Raw genomic sequence first — 18,758 nt, forward strand, 5'->3', positions numbered from 1 at the left:
TTTTTATATACAATTTAGATATACAGATAATATGTCATCATATGATTAGATGATTTTGAATTGAAGATAAAATAATAGTCAATCATATAATGATACATCATTTATATATCTAAACACACGAGGGTCAATTTCCTCTCCACTTTATCACCTAATAGTAAGATTGGTATGAAAACTTTTCAATTCTGGTGTTTAAGTGGTTAAACATATTCACCAATAGCTGAAAAGGATCCAAACCATTACCGGTATGGAGCTAATGTCAAGTGTAACCTTGGCATGAAGTTTACTTTCTCAAGGTAAGTTGCAATGCCCTCATCACGGTGCGGTCTTTTTGGTCTCAATTCCGGTTTACCCATTTTGCCTCATTATTATATATTAAAAATGTGTATACATAATATTATTCTATACAAATATGCAACATTTTTTTTTATTGGTATGCTAAAAAAATACATTTATATTATACAATTGTCTAGTTGAGCTCAAAGCAAAATTATCATCAAATCTTAAAGTCTTAAAAGAAAAAAACATAACAATTCAATTGATTCAACAAAATCTTAAGCAATATTTATAAGATGTACAAGTGGAAAATTTTATCAATTTAATAAAATTTTAATTTTTTTATCAAAGGAGAAACTTGTTTAGGTGATATGAAATAAAAATAAAAAGAAATCATAGGAGGAACATTTAGAAACTTTGAATCAATTCCTTAATTGTTGGGTATGCATATTAAATTAACAAATATCAATATAAATTTTTAGAGCAATATTATACATATCTGTTTTATATATATATAAATGAATATATATTTATATATGTTACTATATGATTAAATATTTTTTTATTTTTAATTTAAAATCATTTAATCGTATAATAATATAAATTAAATATAGATAATTTTTATATTAAAAATAAATACACACAATTTTATTATTGAAATATTTAAACATGTCCCAAAATCAATTTGGAGGCACGCTTATGTGGGCAATAATGTAAAGTAATTACTTTTGACATGACACCTACGTGGCACACACTAAGCAAAATTAATGCTTAATTATCAAGTGCTCTTAAATTATATTATATTATATTTCTTGGGTGATTTGGGATATGCCCTTTTTTGATACTTGTATGATTCCTGTCATCATGGGGATGAATTGAAAGAGCATAAAACCTCAAATATAATTTTAAAAAAAAAATATTGTTTGTGTTATGCTATTTTTTATAAAATGGTATAGTTGATGATAGAATAAAATTGATTGATCTTAGGAGAAAATGGTAATTATAATAATAATAATAATAATAATTTAACATATTATCAATATAATTTTTATATTATAAAAAAATAATATTATATATATCTATTTTAAATATATAAATATGTATATATAATTTTTTTATTATTATTATAAAAATATTATTTTATTATCACCACTGAAATTCAAAAACATTTCTCTCAAATTTATGAGTTAAAATTTATCATAATTATATTTAAAAATTTGGCACTTTGACCAACATAAAATTAAAAATATTATTTGTTGACCCATCGGTTTGTTCTTATCTAATCTTATCTAAGCTGTAATTAATTATATAAAAAAAAAAAAAAAAAATTATTATCGAGTTGCTGGGGGTTACTGTCAGGCGGCCCAAATAAAAAATAATATGCAGATATTCTTCTGCACACATTGAATTATATAAATAATAGGAAAAATTATTCTATTTTATCTCGCGATGTGAAATAAATTATACATAATAATCCACACAGTGATGGATCTATCAAGAATTATCATGTATTAATAATTAAATCTAAAAATTATCCATTATTTTTTAATTCTGAAAATATATTTGTTTAATTGGGAGAACCCAAACACTTGTCCGTTATTATTTTTTGGGTGGGTTTGTTTTATTATAATTATGTTGAGATTACTTTTTTTTAATAACTGAAAGTGTTATCCGAATTTGGTAAATAGATAAATTTAAAATATAATAATTAAACTCATAAATATTTGCACCAAATTCAAATTTTATAAACATAATAAAAACTTAAATTTAGAGCTTCACTTTGAAAATTATAATTCTTCACTAATTTTGTTAACCATTAAGATCAATTACATAGAGATTTTACTCATACAACAAAACACAGGGATCTTGATGATATTTGGAAATTTTTAAACTACATCATGTGGCCCATATAGTTGTTAAAATCTCAGAAACATCCCTGCTGCTAATGATCTGAACGCTTCCCCGTACAATGCAGAGGAAAAGTAATGGCTTGTTATTGTGATGAGGTATAAATCAATATAACAAATGCTAGTAAAAGTGCAAATTAGTAACATACAACTGTTTGATGAATCGTTTAAGAAGAAAAGAGACCAAAAAGTTCTATTTTACAAAATCCAAAACTCTATATTGGTTGAGTGAGGCCTACCAACATCTATTAAAAAGGAATCCCAGTGCAGCTAAAGATGAGTTTCAGGTTTGTTAAAGTCCTTCATATGCCCAGAAGATTGGTAAATTCTGGTGCCTCCAGGATTTGAGCCGGACTACAAGAAGATTTATAATGCTGTTCTGTATAGAGCTATATCACAAGCAATTAGTTGAATCATCACTTTCACTACAAAACCACCTCTTCAATGTGATTGTGATGAGGGTCCTTGAAGCCTTGTTCCTTGTCAAGTTCTTTTATTAGCTTTTCAATCTGTCTTCTGTATATTGGCATGAAATGATCACTTATCATGGTCTGTGACAGCCTCAGTTTACTATACAGCCTCCGGGAGGTAAGAAAAACTCTAACCTTAGGCTCTGTCGATGGCTCATCACTGCCGGAATTGCTAGAAGACAGTGTATCACTTTCAGAGTCGTGATCCACAAGAGTCACTATATGCATGATCTTTCCTGGAGGAAAAAACCTGTGTGCTTCCTTCATTTCTGGTGCAGAGCTCTCCGCCTGATCTTCACCTACCTCTGCAATGGCTGCTGCTTCTTCTTCCCTTATTTCTTTTACCACGTCACCATCCTCATCATCCCTTCTGTCATAAAGCTCATGTTCAAGTTGTTGCCACAACTCCACTTCAGTCCTTCGGTCTTCATGTGAATTGTGGCTCATAAGGTCTTCACTGTCTTCCTCAGTGTGGGAACACAATTCAGACACAATTTCTGAAGTCCATTCCAATTCTACAGAAGAAGAGACAGGAAGTTGAATATTTTCCATTGAAGTTTTGGTTGAAATTTTCTTGGGAGATATAAGAAGAGGTCCAGAAGTTCCAGTTTTGGAGGTAGAACATTCTAGGGAGTCTTCCTCTTCTTTTGAGTTTGAACGAACAGCCAAGGCTCGACGACGGGGTCCAATGCATGACCATGAGGACAAGTTCAGTGAAGGGCGTGTCAAAGCTGCCTGAGCCATGCTCTGGGCTCTTCTCATAACCACCTGTACACAATAAAAGTAGCTAAATAAACTAAAGTATACTCAAAGATAATCATCAGCACATGCACAATCAAGACAAGGACCGACTCGAGTACAAACAATAGCATACAAGCTGAAAAACAATAAACTTAAGCTAATCCTATGCTTAGATGCATGAACATTGAGCACTAATTTTTCAATACATAAGGTGTTTGGAAACAGCGAGGGAGTGCCTGATATCTCAATTGATCTATAGTACAAGTGAAGACCAGACTATAAACACAGTTAAAAATTTGTTAGATTTGAAAAAGACAAGATATTTTGATTGATCACTACAATATCCAGGTAATAAAGATAATTTGCAGGACAAGGACCGACTCGAGTACAAACAATAGCATACAAGCTGAAAAACAATAAACTTAAGCTAATCCTATGCTTAGATGCATGAACATTGAGCACAAATTTTTCAATACATAAGGTGTTTGGAAACAGCGAGGGAGTGCCTGATATCTCAATTGATCTATAGTACAAGTGAAGACCAGACTATAAACACAGTTAAAAATTTGTTAGATTTGAACAAGACAAGATATTTTGATTGATCACTACAATATCCAGGTAATAAAGATAATTTGCAGGACAATGAACTTAATCTAGTCAAAATGAGAATACCTGTGTACCATTAGAAACTGGGCGCAGAATTGCGCCAGCCCCAGCAACTTTTGCTTTAGCACTTGCAATGGAAGGAAGGCGGGATCCCAGTGCTGATGCAGATCGATAGACAGTACTAAGAATTCTTGTATGCTCAATCTGATTCCTTAGATCATTCAGCCAAGCCGACGCGGTCACCTGAAAAGTGTTACATTTTGTAAGAGGCAAGATAAATTTTTTTTTGAGGCTAAAGGGATAGGCATGAGCAATATGTTTCAGCAAATGCAATTAATGTTAAACTATATTTTATCAAGTACTGGTTAGCAAGAATGCCAAGTCCTAATGTATTTCATGTGGAGGGAGAAGTAAGTTGTATAAATTGGTGATAAAACTGGTAAGACTGATTTAGAATCTTGTTAAGAATAAAGCATACCAACTCTCATAAGGACACATATCATGATCGCTTCAAAAGAAATTAAGATATTGCCAGAGAAAATTTATAACAGCCTTCATATGACATGCTAGCACATCATGATCACTTGAAGAGAACAGGTGACAGAACACACAAATACAAAAACTATCAATTGATAGACAAACAACAAGTGCCCATTTTATAATTCAGCCATACTGTAATGCAAAGTAAAATACAATGTGTTAAGATGGAAACATATAATGACGACATAGCTATAATACAGATTGGCAATTCATCAAGGGAACTTCAAAATTCAAATCTGGAGTCTTTTATCAAGGCAGAAATTGAACTAGGTAAGAAAATAACCTCAGCTCGCAAGTCATCCACTGAAGCAGCAGAGAAAGTTGGCACTAAGTCCGCTCCATTTATAACAGAAGTAATGAAATCATTCCCCGACTCGGCCAGTTCCCATGTCATACAAGCAGCTGCACATGACATCCAGTTAGCTCTAAGAATGTATTCAACTGATAAAAGATTCATCTAGCAGACTGAACAAGACATATATTAAAATGGAAAAACATGTCACTGTGAAAAAACATTAATATAAAGGCATCAGCCCTTGGTGGGTTCACATGTACACATTCCTAGGTTATACTGTAAAAGAAACTCAATTTCAGTTTTTTTAGAACTAAACGAACAAACCTGGAGCAAATGCAACACAGGTTGTTGTTGACAATTCCTTCCGCTCACGCAATACATAAGTTAAAAGAGCTGCAGTGCCTCCACCCAGTGAGTGCCCAACAATCTGTTAAAAATCAACAAAAGTAAACTCCAAAATCTATTCACTGGCCATCAAATCACATCAATCAAAATTGAAGAACCTTTAAAGTATGAGCATATTTTTGAAGAAATTACATCAACAATAATGGATGTATATAGAGGTATTGGGAACTTGCAGAGAGAGAGAGCAAGAGAGCAAGAGAGAGAGAGAGAGGCTACGAAATCAACAACCACTTTTCAAGCCAATCAATGAAGAATTGCAGCAAACACACAACACACGAAAAGACAGTACACACTTGACCATTTTTGGAGCAAAAATATCTCTTGTAGAGAACAGAGATTTATAAATGCACCATGAGCTGAATTCCACATTCCACATTTATCATTTCTAATTTTCTTTTCATTCTCTTTCCTTCTTCATTAGTTTAACTTAGTTACACTAAGCAGGCTTCTTCATAAAAAAATTATAATCGAATCTACAATATAAAGTGATTTGTTTAATGCTTCTGAGAATTTTTTGTGTTGGACATGTGAGGACATGGCTCTAGTGCCCATCAGTATTCCACAATAATAAAGACAGCTATAAGGGAATGTACTTATGTTTGCCTAAAATATGTAAAACACTTTAAGGGTGCTATCTCTATATAACTTATTTATATATGATTTCAAAAGACTTGTTAAAATTTTAAATTTCAACTTACATTTCCGACTAAAAAAATTAAACTAAACCAGCAAGGAGATGCACAGAAAACTAACCAGGTTACAAACTTACCCTAAGTTTATAATCAGGATACTCATCAAGTGCTTTAAGAAGACAAGGACTGGAAAGTTTAGCAATCCACCGTGCAGCTGCAACCATACCACAATGTGCATAACCTAAAACTAAATTGCTCACTCCTCCTTCATGCACCACAGTGTGATGGAATGGCACCACAGCTCCAGTGGCAGCAGTCAGAGTATCCTTCATACTATGTGTTCCACGAATCAACAAGAGAAAGCACTTTGTTTTGTGATCAACCAAAATCGTAAAAGCTGGTTTCAGTATCTGCATAGATCAACAACAATCCACCCATATCAAGTTAGAGAAACTAATAAATCAATCACCACAAACATGAATCAGTTAAAAGATAACATACTCCTGCTTTCGGTTCCTGAAGAAGAACATTGTCTTCAGCATACCCAGTTTCCTCCAGAAATAGAGGAAATGGCTTCTTTGAAAAATGCCAACACAGGGTTAACAAATTCAGCAGATACTTTAATTCTGCAGTAATCTCGAGTCCTTCAAGTTGTATACTATCTTTACCACCAAATATGCTGCCAACATGCAAGTTTCCCTGAAAGTCGTGCTTATATTTCAGAATCATTGCCAGATAACCTCATTCACAATAAATCACTTCAAATCATTGCATAACTCATATTCTAGAAATATCAAGGATGCTTACCTGCCTCTTCAATAGAAAATTGATCCCGAATGCCAAATCCCCAATAGGCCATTTCCCCAGAGTCTCCGAATAGGTAAACCTAAGCGTCTCTGACAAAGTCGAAATTGTCTCTAACCATGTAGCCGGGGCCTGAATTAGTCTATGTGAAACACGTTCAATACCCAAAGGAGCATGACTGGTTGCAGCAACATCACTATCATTGTCGTCGTCATCATCATCATCATCATGTGATGTATCTGACTGCAATTTACGGTTCAACGTGTAGTACAAAAGAGCAGCTGCACCAGCTGCAGTAGCCATTGTTGCCGTAGCCATGAATAAAATCCTAAACAATAAAACAATAATAAGAATAAAATTAATCATCCAATTCAAAATTTCGAAACATTATTCAAAATCCTTACACTTAAATTCAAACAGTAACATTACACCCAAAAGCCCATAAATGCAAAACATTTCAAAATGATTGCAAATGCAATTTACTACCCTAATTAAAGTTAAATCAAGCTAATAGCACTCTAATGATCGAAAAAACCTAGAAACTAAAAAAGATGAAAATAAAAAAACAAAACTTTAGTCCAAATCTTAATGAAAAAGTTCCATTGATTTTCCTTCACTTTCTCGGCAGCCAAACAAGGAAATCAATCAAAAGCCCCAAAATTTAACATTAAAAACGACATAAAACAATCAAAATTCATATAAAACTACAAATAAATAAATAAATAAGAATTAAAAATTGTAACCTAAAAGACATCCAGAAACGAAACAAAAAGCGGAAGCAAACCCTAAGAAACCGGTGGGTAATTGAATAACTGTTGTTGTCCAAACCTTTAACAGGCTTCGATAATTAACTCTAAATAAATTATCGCTGAATTTAAGGAATTAAATTCAAAACTTCTTCTTCTTCTTCTGTTTCTATCTACTCAAAAGCAATTTCGTTTTTCCCCATTTTCATGTATGCTTTTCAAAACAAAGTTCGTGACACGTGGCGATGTTTGATTGGGTATTAGATGCACGAACCGGAGAAAAGTGTTTTCTGAAACCACTTGGAGCTGAAGTCATAGTGTGAAATCTTGGCACGTGGAAATCTGTTGCTTCTCCGTGCAGTTCGTGAGGTTAGGCGAATTTTTGGTGGATTAATTATTGTTTTAGGATAATTTTGATAAATTGTTTTTTAATTATTTAATCGAGAAACAAAACTTACGTAGAAAGGTTTAGAAAAAAAAAAATTAGTGATGGTCAAGCCAAGTCAAACAAATTTGACCAAGGTATGTGATAAGGTTAAAATAATAATTTTACGTCATTTATTGATTTAATTAAACATAATATGTATGTATATAAATTTAATAATATTGTGTCTAAATTAAAATATAAGAGAAAAGAGAGGGTGAATTATCCCCCTTTCGAGCATATGGACGCCTGGTCCAAGTTGAGTCGAAGGGAACGAGAATGATTATGTATCGGCTAAGAAATTGAACCCTAAGTTCTGTGGGAATAAGGAAAGAATATGTAGGCCAAGAAAAAAAATATTGAAGTGATGGCCTAGGCAAAAATGTGAGAAAGCGTGGTTCTATCCATGAGTAGTTGTCTTACGTTGGCTCAAGTCTAAACATGATTGCCATGAAAACATACCCAACATTTTTTTATTATTTTTTTCTGGGTGATATGAGTAGCTATGAGCATGCGCATGTTTTCTGAGCTGGTATAGGAGTGTTGAGTTTTGTTAGCATTTTTAATACAGAATCAAAAGTGGATATACCCGGTTGATAATTTGATGATGATGATGCCAACTGATGATCAGTGCCTGCCTTCAAATAATCGTTCCACAACACTCGTTTGCTGCTGCTAGATGCTATTTTCTGTGTTTTCTTCTGCAACAACAGATTATGGGGGCAATTATCATAAAAAGATAACCGCCTCCAACTCTTAGTAACTATCAAGGGCAGTTAAGTGATTTCTTACAATTACCATGGATACTGTCGTAAATATGCACAAATATTGAGCATAAGTCATGTCAACCTATCATAGGCGGACCATGCGGGACTTGTCCCGAGGTCATGTGCATGTGGGATTCTATCCCTATAAGAAGAAAATTCTTATGTAATTTCATAAGTTGAAATAGAGCTATTTTTCCCAACTCTGTCACTCTCAGCTTATAGTAAAACGTAGAGAAATCATACAATGTATGAATATGTTTTCAAGTTCTTTCAAATGCAAAATGCTCAAATCCACATAGAACTGGAAATAAAGGATTAACTTTCGGGGTTTTAGTTTCAGCAGCATGATGGTTTCACATAACCAACTCAGTCTCGTTCACTGATAGCAGTCAAGTGCTCATCAATCTCCTCAATAGACAACACTTTGAAGACTGGATTCTCCTTCCTCACCACACCAACCTATTGAAGACAAAAGTTCCACAAACGAATTAGCATCATTATAAACTTGATAAAACCTTATTCTTAGCACCAAGTGTTCATTTGTTTAATGTTGTAAGCAAGCAATCAGTCCAAAACAGTCAAAAACAGGTAACTTCTTCACTTTGCAAAGCATATACTTACCTCTCCCATCAGGTAAGAATAAAGTGAATAATTGAACTAAATACAGGGAACTTTTGGTACCTCAATCTCGCTAGCTTTAAAATCTTCTTGCAGAACTGATTGTAAGGCAGAAATCGCAGTCTATAAATGGAAGCAAACAGAGAATGTTAGACTCCAGATATAGAATAAACATAGAACAGACAAATAAAACAATAGGGAATTATGGCTTAGAGCCCATGAAGATATCCATCATAGGATGGTAAGATTCATGTAAGAACATATTGCATATGCATGTTGGACCTTATGCATGTTTCTTACAAAGATAAAGTAATATCTACCTGCACAGTTTCCTCATAGGTAAATGCAGGATCATTCTTCATTTTTTTCTCCAAGAAATTAATTGCCTCTTGCTCCTTCAATCCAGCACTCGTTGCCTAAAGAATATGACAGTGAGTTCCCCAGGTTGAAAAAATTACCTAATTAAACAGCTTGGTAAACAGAACTGAAGGCAGTTTATTTCAATGTTCTTCCCAAACAATAAGTTTCTTTTTCAATCACAACCATATGTTTAACCCAACCAATAAAAGAATTTGCTATTTGCAACTTTTGACCTGATATTATGATCAAAGTAAACAAAGGACACAGATGGCACAATAAAATAACATGAGATCCTTTCCCCTCAATTATAGCCTATAGCTCACATAAGTAGCTTTGTAAGTGCACATACATGCACACTCACGTGCATCTTCATTCACGTGACCCACAATAAAATGTTAGCAATATATGTAGTACCTGATTTGGGTTATATTAAACAGTGTTTTTCCACTTCGTTCACATTCATCTATAAATATACCAAAAACACATGTTAGAATGTAAAAGAAATTCTTTTGCATACCTTGTGGCCAAAGAAATGGCCAGCTGGGTCACATTTATAAAGTCTAGGTCCAAATTCTTCATCAATACCCAAAACCATAGCAACTTCAAAAGAAAATCCGAGAAACATGACAGAGAGCAGCATCAGTTAGAAGGTCAATAACAAGAGTTTGCAAAGGAAAAAGAACAAGAATTCACACTAAGCAGGGCCCCATATCTATATGGTAATCTTTCAAAGTTCTGAAGGACAAGAAACAAACCTACTCCAAGTGGTCTCATATAAGCATGTTGAGTATAGACCTGCGACTTGTCAGCAATCCTGTAAAAAAAAGAATTTAACACTTTCTTTCCTAAGATGATCACTCAACGACATATCTCACTAAAATAGTATAAAGTTAAGCAACGAACAAAATTGAAAGGAATATGTCGTAGCAGAATTTAAGGATGCAAATCAAAACACTTTTACCATTTAGCTAATACGTCCACAGGCATTTCATATCCATATCTGAAGCGAAACTCAGCTGCTTCATTTCTTGCCTGCTGAACTAAAGTCCTTGCATCGGCTGGAAAATGAAACCAGTAACATCTAAGCTCTCTACTTTTGAAGAGCACTTGATACAGAAACATGTTTTACAGGATTTATCTCATCATTCCTTTCATTCATTGATCATGACACATATATCAATTGAACAATAGTAACAACTGGATTTGCAATTCAGATAAAGTCATACATGTAAGAATTAAGATCCTTGATATGTCTAAGGTTTATATTGATGCCCTGATATATATAGTTTCTATCAAAATTTAAGCTGAAACGAGAATAAAATGAAACCTGTCATGCCAGTTGCGAGCAACCCAAGGTACTTTGTAATCGGGAATAGATGTGTCACACTAGTATGATCCAAAAGCTTGTCCTGCATAATATAAGAATAGAAAAACCATAAAAATTAAAGCTCAGGTAAACCAATGATTTAATTTCGATTAACCAACAACACTTACTGGGACCTTCTTCTGTGTTACAACACAGACAGAATCCTTTCCTCGAACACCAATGGAGGTAACCCCAGCAGCCTTTACAGCCTTGAAAGCATACTCTATACAATCATTAAAAAAACCAATCAATTATGATCAGCTCAAAAACTCCATTGACCAAAAACAAGATATACGACCAGCTAATCTTATTAGCCACATCTATCACTGAGTCATCATATGGTCATTCTCAGATTTGAGTGACACACATGGCACAAGATAAGGTTCACTCCATCTTATGTGGCACAATAAATCATAAAAATATCAATCAAATAGAAAATTTGGAGTGTCGTGAAATAAAAATTAATACCGACACATGAATTTTAGGCAGCATTATTTAGTAGCACCTTTAACAAGTGTTTAGTAAATATAATCAATTGGGTGTTCCAACAGGCTTCTTAATTGTTACAAAGCCATTACAGTAGTGCTCCAACCAATCAAAACCATAGCTTTCTCTCCTTTAAAATTATCTCAGTATCCAAACAGCAAGTCAACTTGAATCTCAAGATGATTCCAAAGCTGAATGCTAACTGAGCCTAGTTTTACTTAAGTCATCAAAATGGATCCCAAGCTTTCGATTTGATTCCTCTAACATTTAAGAAATTAAAAAATATCACTTACCCAAAAGTTTAATTCATAAATATAACACAACAAATGCAACCTTTCCAGATCATATCACCAGATTCTGACGATATCAAACAAAAGTAGAAGACAAGGCTTTGGTGCATACCCACTTGAAAGAGACGACCTTCAGGTGAAAAAATGGTTATATGACGATCATACCCTCCTCCGCTTCCTCTGCTCATGGTTGCGTTCTCCTCTCTTCAAGAAATTTCTATGGGTTTTAAGAATTTAGGGAGATTTTTGCTGGTTTCTCTTTGTGCAAAGTCACTGAGAGATCTTGTTTCTTAAGAAAAGAAGAGAAACAATAACGGACTAATATCAGAAAGTGCCCTGAGTTCTCAGTAATTATTTGCATTTAACTTTTTGTTATTCACAATTAACCCAAAAACTGATAATTATTCGGAAACCACCCCTTAAGCTACATCGTTTTATTTTCCCTCACAGGCTTTGACCTTGTTTTCACAAATGTAACGAATCATATCAACCAGGATATTTAAATACTAAAGTTATTAAATTTGTTTGATTTTTCACATTAATTATATTGATGTATGAAGCAACTATTATTAAAAAAAAACCTTCACAAATTTAGGTCTCTCAAATTTGTCAAAATTGGATACAATTGTTCACAAATTCTAAAGCGAAGGCAAAAAACTCTAAATCTAATAGAGAAAAATGAGATGATATCATAATTATCAGTATTTTATGATACACAATATAACAGATATATTATATTATATGATATGATATGATATATATTATTGATACAGATTAATACATTTTTTTAAATAAAATAATTATATAATAAAAATTTTAAAATTTCATGAGTATTTATGATATTTTCTAAAATGATGATATACTAATTAAAATTTTTTATTATTTTATTTTTTAAAAATTATATCGTACAATATAATACGATATTTGATATATAATATGACAAATTAAGTTTTCGATATATTATATGATACATGATTTGACTATCATGAATGGCATCAATATCGGAAATAAATGTTTATAATGTGTAATTTCCTAAGCATAAATGAAATTAATGTTTTAACTTTTAATAACATTCAACAATTCTTGTTGTATTTAGTAAATACATCTAAATTTAGTGTACAAAATAATTTTATAAAATCCGAGGGTAGTTTCAACATTTGCCAAACTAAGAACCTAAGCTCATTGATTCAGTTTTCCGTTTTGGGGCAGGACCCGGGAACAAAGTGAAACCCGCCCACGTAAGGATATAAACAAACTCGATTTAGGGTTTTCAGATGGTTTTGCTCTGCATTGCAGCCGTAGCAAGGAGAAGACTCAACTGAGGACCATCCATACTAAAAAATGAAGACGATTCTCTCCTCAGAGACGATGGACATCCCTGACGGCGTTAAGATCAAGGTTAACGCCAAGATTATTGAAGTGGAGGGGCCCAGAGGGAAGCTTAGCCGCAACTTCAAGCACCTTAACCTCGACTTCCATCTCATGACCGACGAGGAGACCGGCAAGCGCAAGCTCAAGATTGATGCCTGGTTCGGCTCCCGCAAGACCAGCGCCGCCATTCGAACCGCCCTCAGCCACGTGGAGAATCTTATCGCAGGTGTCACTAAAGGTTACCGTTATAAGATGAGATTTGTCTACGCTCACTTTCCCATTAATGCTTCCATTACCAATGGAAACAAGTCCATTGAGATCCGTAACTTTCTTGGAGAGAAGAAGGTACCTTTTTAAAAAAAAAAAAAAAATTATTTTCGGCAACATTAACGGGTAGAATAGCAGTAATAGTTTTGCTTGGAATCCTTACTGGTCTGGTAGTATTACTGAACAATTTAGAACTTTTAAAATGGTGCCGTCTGTTGATAGTTGCTTTTTTTTTTTAATATGAACAATTTAATTTCTATGTTTTTTTGTGAGATATGATGATTTCATTAATGGGATTTTCAAAAAAAATTAGTTTTTGTTGCGGCATGATCAAATTAGGAGCCAACAAATTTGATTATGGATTTCTAAGTGATTATCTTATAATTAATGTCTTTCACTGAAAAGAGTGGTGTTTAGACTCCATTTACCAGCATACGCGTTCCTGTGAAATTGCACTGTGGCACTTTATCAGGTTTAGGTGCTATACGAGCAGCTGCTGGGTTTAATGGAATCAGATTCTCTTTTTACTGATGTGGAGAATTTTGTTTTTGGTAACAACAGGTTCGAAAGGTGGATATGCTTGAAGGTGTGAACATTGTTCGATCTGAAAAGGTAAAGGATGAGCTCATATTGGATGGAAATGACATTGAGCTAGTGTCTCGGTCTTGTGCTTTGATTAATCAGGTGATTCTTCTTTCTCTGTATACATGTTTACACATTTATGCCAATCTATGTTCTTTGTGTAGATGCATATTCGCATATTCTGACTGTATAGTCTTTATTTTGAACAGAAATGTCATGTGAAAAACAAGGACATCAGGAAATTCCTTGATGGTATTTATGTCAGTGAAAAGGGGACGATATTGGAAGAAGAATGATTAATTTTCAATTTTATGTCATATGGAAGTATTATGTTCTTTCTTCCACCTCTTTGTTTTGTTTTTGTGGGGTTTTTTGTATTAGAGAATTTTGGATTTCTGTCTTACAAGTCTTTAATGGTTTTCTTACAATATGTTATGGATATTATAACTTTACCATATCTCTATTGAAATCTACCTTCAAGAGGTTATGAGTATTATATTAACACATCAACTATAGAAGATATTTGTAATCATGGAATGCAAGCTGATGGTTTGATCAGAAACCTCTTTCAAGGTTTTTAGGGTCTTGGCCGGGTTATAGAGCTCTTGTTGTCTTGATGAAATACATTTTTTCCCTTCCCAAAACCAGACCTCTTCACCAATAATTTTTTTGATTTATTTATTGATGTTGAGTTGTATGTAGCATTCAAAATGATCCTCAAGTGGGCTTATCTATTCAGGAGAAATAAACATGGCAACTCTGTAATTGAGGGTATGTTATATGTAACACAAATGTTGAGAAAGTGTAAATGTTTTGTTGCAGAACTGTCTCTGAGCCACTGGGTATTAAAATCACTACTCTTTGTCGTATCATTTACCAAATAGTCCTCTCATTATTACCTGTTGTATGCAGCAAATGCAAAACCATCCACCAGGGCCACCTTAAAACATGACCAGTGGTTGAAGGGTATTCGCAAAATACCCAAGTCAATCTTATGGAAACAGATCCATGTTTTGGTGACGTCCATCATGTCCATTATTATTTTACCTCTGAATCCCAAACATATAAGTTAGGGGTTTGTGAACAAAGATTTAAGATTTCCGAGTATGAGGCCTAGCTTCCTTGGTGTTACCAACCAAAACAAACCAGTCACATATTGATACACATAAAGTGTATAGCTATTTGTGCATTTAAAGTGCATAGACATAGTTTTATTGTTGATAAATACTTTGGTTACATAGAAAGGTAAGGGTAAGAAGTACTAATTTTTTCGTGCTTTTGATGTACATAAGTGATCCTCTTCAACTAATTCATCCAACCCAAGGATAAATCCACCTATAAATATTCAAAGGGAAATGAGCTCTTGATGTGAAATCAATATCAAATGCTGAAGAAATGAAGAAGATCAAACAACCCTTTAGTAACTTGGGCTTCTTTATGTTTATAAATGTATCTGCAAACATGCAAAACCTATAGTAATACTACAAATGAACCAAAATACTAGTTTTAATTTTTTTTTTTTTTTGTCTCTTAATAAAAAGTACATGTTATAGGATAATTTTCTTAATAAGACCACAAGCATTAGAAGAGAAATGGCATCTTTCAAGTACAAAATAATAGACGATAAAAATATAAATAAAAACTCTTCTCATGATAATGCATATATTATGAAGTTAAGCCACATTGCCCATGTTTAATTGGTGTCTATTTAGGTGAAGAGTGATCTGCCACCTAAATAAGGTGACTGTGTCGATCTGGCGCGATGGATTTAAAGAATAATTAAATTATCCCCTGAGGTTTGATTAACTAGCAATAATCCCCTTGAGATCTTTAATGAAGGTTGAGTTTGTTTATTATTTCAAAAACTCCGGGGAAATTGTGGTCGGTAGATCAAACTTTGGGGGGTCAAGTGAAAATCTTTTGTTAAGAGAAAAAAGAAAAGTTTGGCTAGTAAAGATTCTTTTAAAGTAATATTTATAATCATGTTGGGTTAGGTACGAGAGAATCCAAAGCATACTTTAATACTCTGCTTTGTAGAATATGCCATGTGAAATGATACTTGAGCAATGTCTTTTCTGAAGTGCTTCTGGGTATTATCTTCTTTATCTGCGTTCTTGACTTTTGTGTTATACTGATTTTTAAATGGGAAAAACACATAAAATAATATTATTTAAATTGTATTTTTTTTTTTAATCCTCTGTTTTAAATGTTTTTGTAAACTAAATTTCATACAGGAGATATCTTAAAAACGTGTTTTATTTTATGGTAAATTATTAATTTTACCGCCTTATCAATTAAAGATTGTTAAGTTAAAATCTAATATATTTTAAAAAGGGAAATTATAATAAATATCTAAAATTAGAGGGTGTTAAAAAATTGCCCAAAACTCTAAGGTTTAAGCAAAAATGCCCTCAATTTGAGAAATGACCAAACTGCCCTTATATATAATACCCACATTTTCACTGTTTTACTGTTTAAAATCAGAGAAAATTTTGAATCTCCCACAGGTCAACGGGTTTTCGTCTTTTTCGTCGACTTTTTATATTTTTCGATAACTGAAAATGACAAATAAAGATAATATATCATCTCACTTCTTGTTTGAATCAATTTATTGTTAGGATTATTGAGATTTGAGGGAGATTTTGAGGTTTGAATGTTTAGGGTATCGATTTTGAACAATGCATAAAATATTTTGATTTTTGATAGTTTTGCTTGAATTTCTTAAGGAGTTTTGTGTTATTGGATGTATAGATTTGATTTATATTGAAATTAGAGGCTGAAATGCCGATTTTTAGCCGAAAAATGGGTTAGATCTACCAGTGTTGCGGTAACTCCCACAGGTGCCCGTGGGATAGGGGGAAATGTAACGTTTTCAAAATTTTAGGGGAAGGGGGAACAGGGGGAGATCCACGGGGGTCCGTGGGAAATTTTACACTGAACAATGGGGCAGTCCGTGAAAACCGTGGGTTGGGTGGAAAGTAACTTTTTAAAAATTACAAGGTCTATATGAGACAGACTTTGAACAACCATAACTTTTGATCCAAGAGGAGTTACGAGACCTATAATATATCAACGCGAAGCTCGTTTCGAGCTCTATAACAACAACTAGCTTTGCCTGTTGCATCAAATTTGGAGGCCAAAATAAAACTGTTTCAATGTGTATTATGCAGTTTTTTTATTTTATCAAATTTATGATTTTTGGTTTTTATAATTTTGAGTTTGTTTGTGACCGGGCTAGACTTTTTTTATATATAATTTTCAAATATGATATTTGTAATTATGATTTGCTTTTTTAGACACGTTTTGCGATATACTTACGAAATTTTTGATCGATTTTTTGGTTTTCTCGTTCATAAGCTATTTGAACATGTAGTTTTCAAAATTCAGATCTGTTTTTTTAAATTTTCAAGTAATTTTCTATTACTGGCATTCTAAGGTATTTCAATATATATATTTATTCATAGCATGTTATTTTCAATGTAGTTTTCACGAATTAATTTTTTCGATTCGAATTCAAAAATATGAATTTCTTTTTTTCGAATGAACCCGTAGTAATTGATATTAAGTAAAAATGAGTATTTAAGTGATATAAGAAATGTATGTAATGAGAGTGAGAGTGAGAGTGAGAGTGGGGAAGTTTATATAAATGTGATGAAAGGTAATTTTGGTATTTTAAAAAAAAATTAGGGCGTTTTTGCTTAGAAATAGGGAATTTGTGTATTTTTGCTTAGAAATAGTGAAATTGGGCATTTTTGCTTAATGGAGGGGTAATTTGGCTATTTATTATAATTTCCCTTTTAAAAACTATAAAATATATTTGAAAATATAATAATATTATTCTTATAAAAAAGACTATTTTTTTTATCAAACTCACAGGGATAACAATGAAAGGACAATTGATCAACATACAACAATTAGCTAAAGAATTTCATGCAACGACTACACATATCATCTACCCGCTACTCCATAACAAAACGTGAATAAAAGATCTTCTGTTCAAAAATAAAGAAGAGTAACTCTCAATAGTTACTACTATTTTCCACAATCTTTTCAACATACAACTATAATATCTGATTATTATAAAATTGTTTTCTATAACGTTTCCAACCATGATTGGAAAGCAATCAACTCACAGTAAATTGAGAGACGCATGATCCTCCATTTTCTATAGTAATATGTATTTAACGTCCAACTATGTAATTATTTATGTATGTGACTCTAACCTCTTGTTTGATAAATATAGGATTGCACGAGGCTAAGGGACAACACTTTTGACATTCATGTTGTTACACTATCAAATTATATTATGAAATACTCAATAAAATAAACGTGGATGTAGGCTTGCAAGTAGCAAGTCGAACCACATAAAAAAAAAACATTATATTCATTACAATCTCACATGTTTCAAATCACCTTGCATCAAATTCACATTCATGATTTGATGTACTCGTATCTAGTATTTTTATAGACTTAATAATTTAACACTAGAAAGAGAGTCTTTTAAAGATATTTTATGTCCTGATAATCACATCACTTTTCCAAGCTTTTTCCTAATGGCTCGTGGAATAAGAAAAAAGAATACTTTGATTGACGAAGTCATTGGAAAGCTCAATCTCAATCATAGTGTCACTCATTCTTTAGGACCATAAGAATTTGTTAACAAAATCCAATTTGTTTTAACAGTTGGAGATTAACCAACAACATCGAATGAACAAGTGCAATTGAAGGGTACCACTGAAACCCTCACTAATGTCATCACCTCTCTGATCCAATATATGTATTATGTTGTCACAATAGTGACCATAGGG

At 32.9% G+C, this 18,758-nt stretch overlaps 3 protein-coding genes across 7 annotated transcripts; 1 reads left to right on the top strand and 2 right to left on the bottom strand.

Moving 5' to 3' along the window:
• Positions 1 to 2,224: 2,224 nt before the first annotated feature.
• LOC123218778 lies at positions 2,225 to 8,650 on the bottom strand. Of its 5 annotated transcripts, none has more exons than XM_044640402.1 (8): positions 8,433 to 8,650; positions 6,677 to 7,001; positions 6,371 to 6,568; positions 6,007 to 6,279; positions 5,157 to 5,259; positions 4,821 to 4,939; positions 4,064 to 4,240; positions 2,225 to 3,418 (listed from the first exon to the last, which is right to left on the bottom strand). In XM_044640402.1, the coding sequence occupies exons 2-8, from the start codon at positions 6,989 to 6,991 to the stop codon at positions 2,606 to 2,608; spliced, it is 1,998 nt and encodes a 665-aa protein (XP_044496337.1). In that variant the 5' UTR covers positions 6,992 to 7,001; positions 8,433 to 8,650; the 3' UTR covers positions 2,225 to 2,605. The 5 variants fall into 5 exon arrangements, with proteins under 5 accessions (XP_044496337.1, XP_044496335.1, XP_044496336.1 ...); XM_044640400.1 differs by lacking the exon at positions 8,433 to 8,650 and adding an exon at positions 7,502 to 7,651; XM_044640401.1 differs by lacking the exon at positions 8,433 to 8,650 and adding an exon at positions 7,458 to 7,608.
• A 150-nt stretch (positions 8,651 to 8,800) lies between these two features.
• LOC123218780 (proteasome subunit alpha type-6) lies at positions 8,801 to 12,056 on the bottom strand. The gene is made up of 9 exons (XM_044640404.1): positions 11,843 to 12,056; positions 11,083 to 11,177; positions 10,916 to 10,997; positions 10,550 to 10,646; positions 10,344 to 10,402; positions 10,106 to 10,188; positions 9,549 to 9,644; positions 9,292 to 9,351; positions 8,801 to 9,069 (listed from the first exon to the last, which is right to left on the bottom strand). The coding sequence occupies exons 1-9, from the start codon at positions 11,916 to 11,918 to the stop codon at positions 8,977 to 8,979; spliced, it is 741 nt and encodes a 246-aa protein (XP_044496339.1). The 5' UTR covers positions 11,919 to 12,056; the 3' UTR covers positions 8,801 to 8,976.
• A 900-nt stretch (positions 12,057 to 12,956) lies between these two features.
• Positions 12,957 to 14,432, top strand: LOC123218093 (60S ribosomal protein L9). The gene is made up of 3 exons (XM_044639312.1): positions 12,957 to 13,446; positions 13,930 to 14,052; positions 14,160 to 14,432. Exons 1-3 carry the CDS (start codon positions 13,072 to 13,074, stop codon positions 14,244 to 14,246), a joined length of 585 nt encoding a protein of 194 aa, XP_044495247.1. The 5' UTR covers positions 12,957 to 13,071; the 3' UTR covers positions 14,247 to 14,432.
• The last annotated feature ends 4,326 nt before the right edge of the window (positions 14,433 to 18,758 follow it).

Source organism: Mangifera indica, chromosome 6, assembly GCF_011075055.1.
Source record: "Mangifera indica cultivar Alphonso chromosome 6, CATAS_Mindica_2.1, whole genome shotgun sequence".
In the NCBI taxonomy this organism is placed as follows: Eukaryota; Viridiplantae; Streptophyta; class Magnoliopsida; order Sapindales; family Anacardiaceae; genus Mangifera; species Mangifera indica.

Bases quoted from the DNA above. Each gene is read 5' to 3' on its own strand.
- LOC123218778 (XM_044640399.1), bottom strand. The intron at 6,280-6,370 runs GTATGTTATCTT...TGATCTATGCAG, and splicing joins TTCAGGAACCGAAAGCAGGA to ATACTGAAACCAGCTTTTAC. The intron at 4,241-4,820 runs GTTATTTTCTTA...AACACTTTTCAG, and splicing joins TGGATGACTTGCGAGCTGAG to GTGACCGCGTCGGCTTGGCT.
- LOC123218093 (XM_044639312.1), top strand. From the start codon at position 13,072: ATGAAGACGATTCTCTCCTCAGAGACGATGGACATCCCTGACGGCGTT. The intron at 13,447-13,929 runs GTACCTTTTTAA...TGGTAACAACAG, and splicing joins ACTTTCTTGGAGAGAAGAAG to GTTCGAAAGGTGGATATGCT. The intron at 14,053-14,159 runs GTGATTCTTCTT...TATTTTGAACAG, and splicing joins CTTGTGCTTTGATTAATCAG to AAATGTCATGTGAAAAACAA.
- LOC123218780 (XM_044640404.1), bottom strand. From the start codon at position 11,918: ATGAGCAGAGGAAGCGGAGGAGGGTATGATCGTCATATAACCATTTTT. The intron at 11,178-11,842 runs GTATGCACCAAA...ATGATTGTATAG, and splicing joins AGGTCGTCTCTTTCAAGTGG to AGTATGCTTTCAAGGCTGTA. The intron at 9,645-10,105 runs GTATGCAAAAGA...CATATTCTTTAG, and splicing joins GCCATTTCTTTGGCCACAAG to GCAACGAGTGCTGGATTGAA.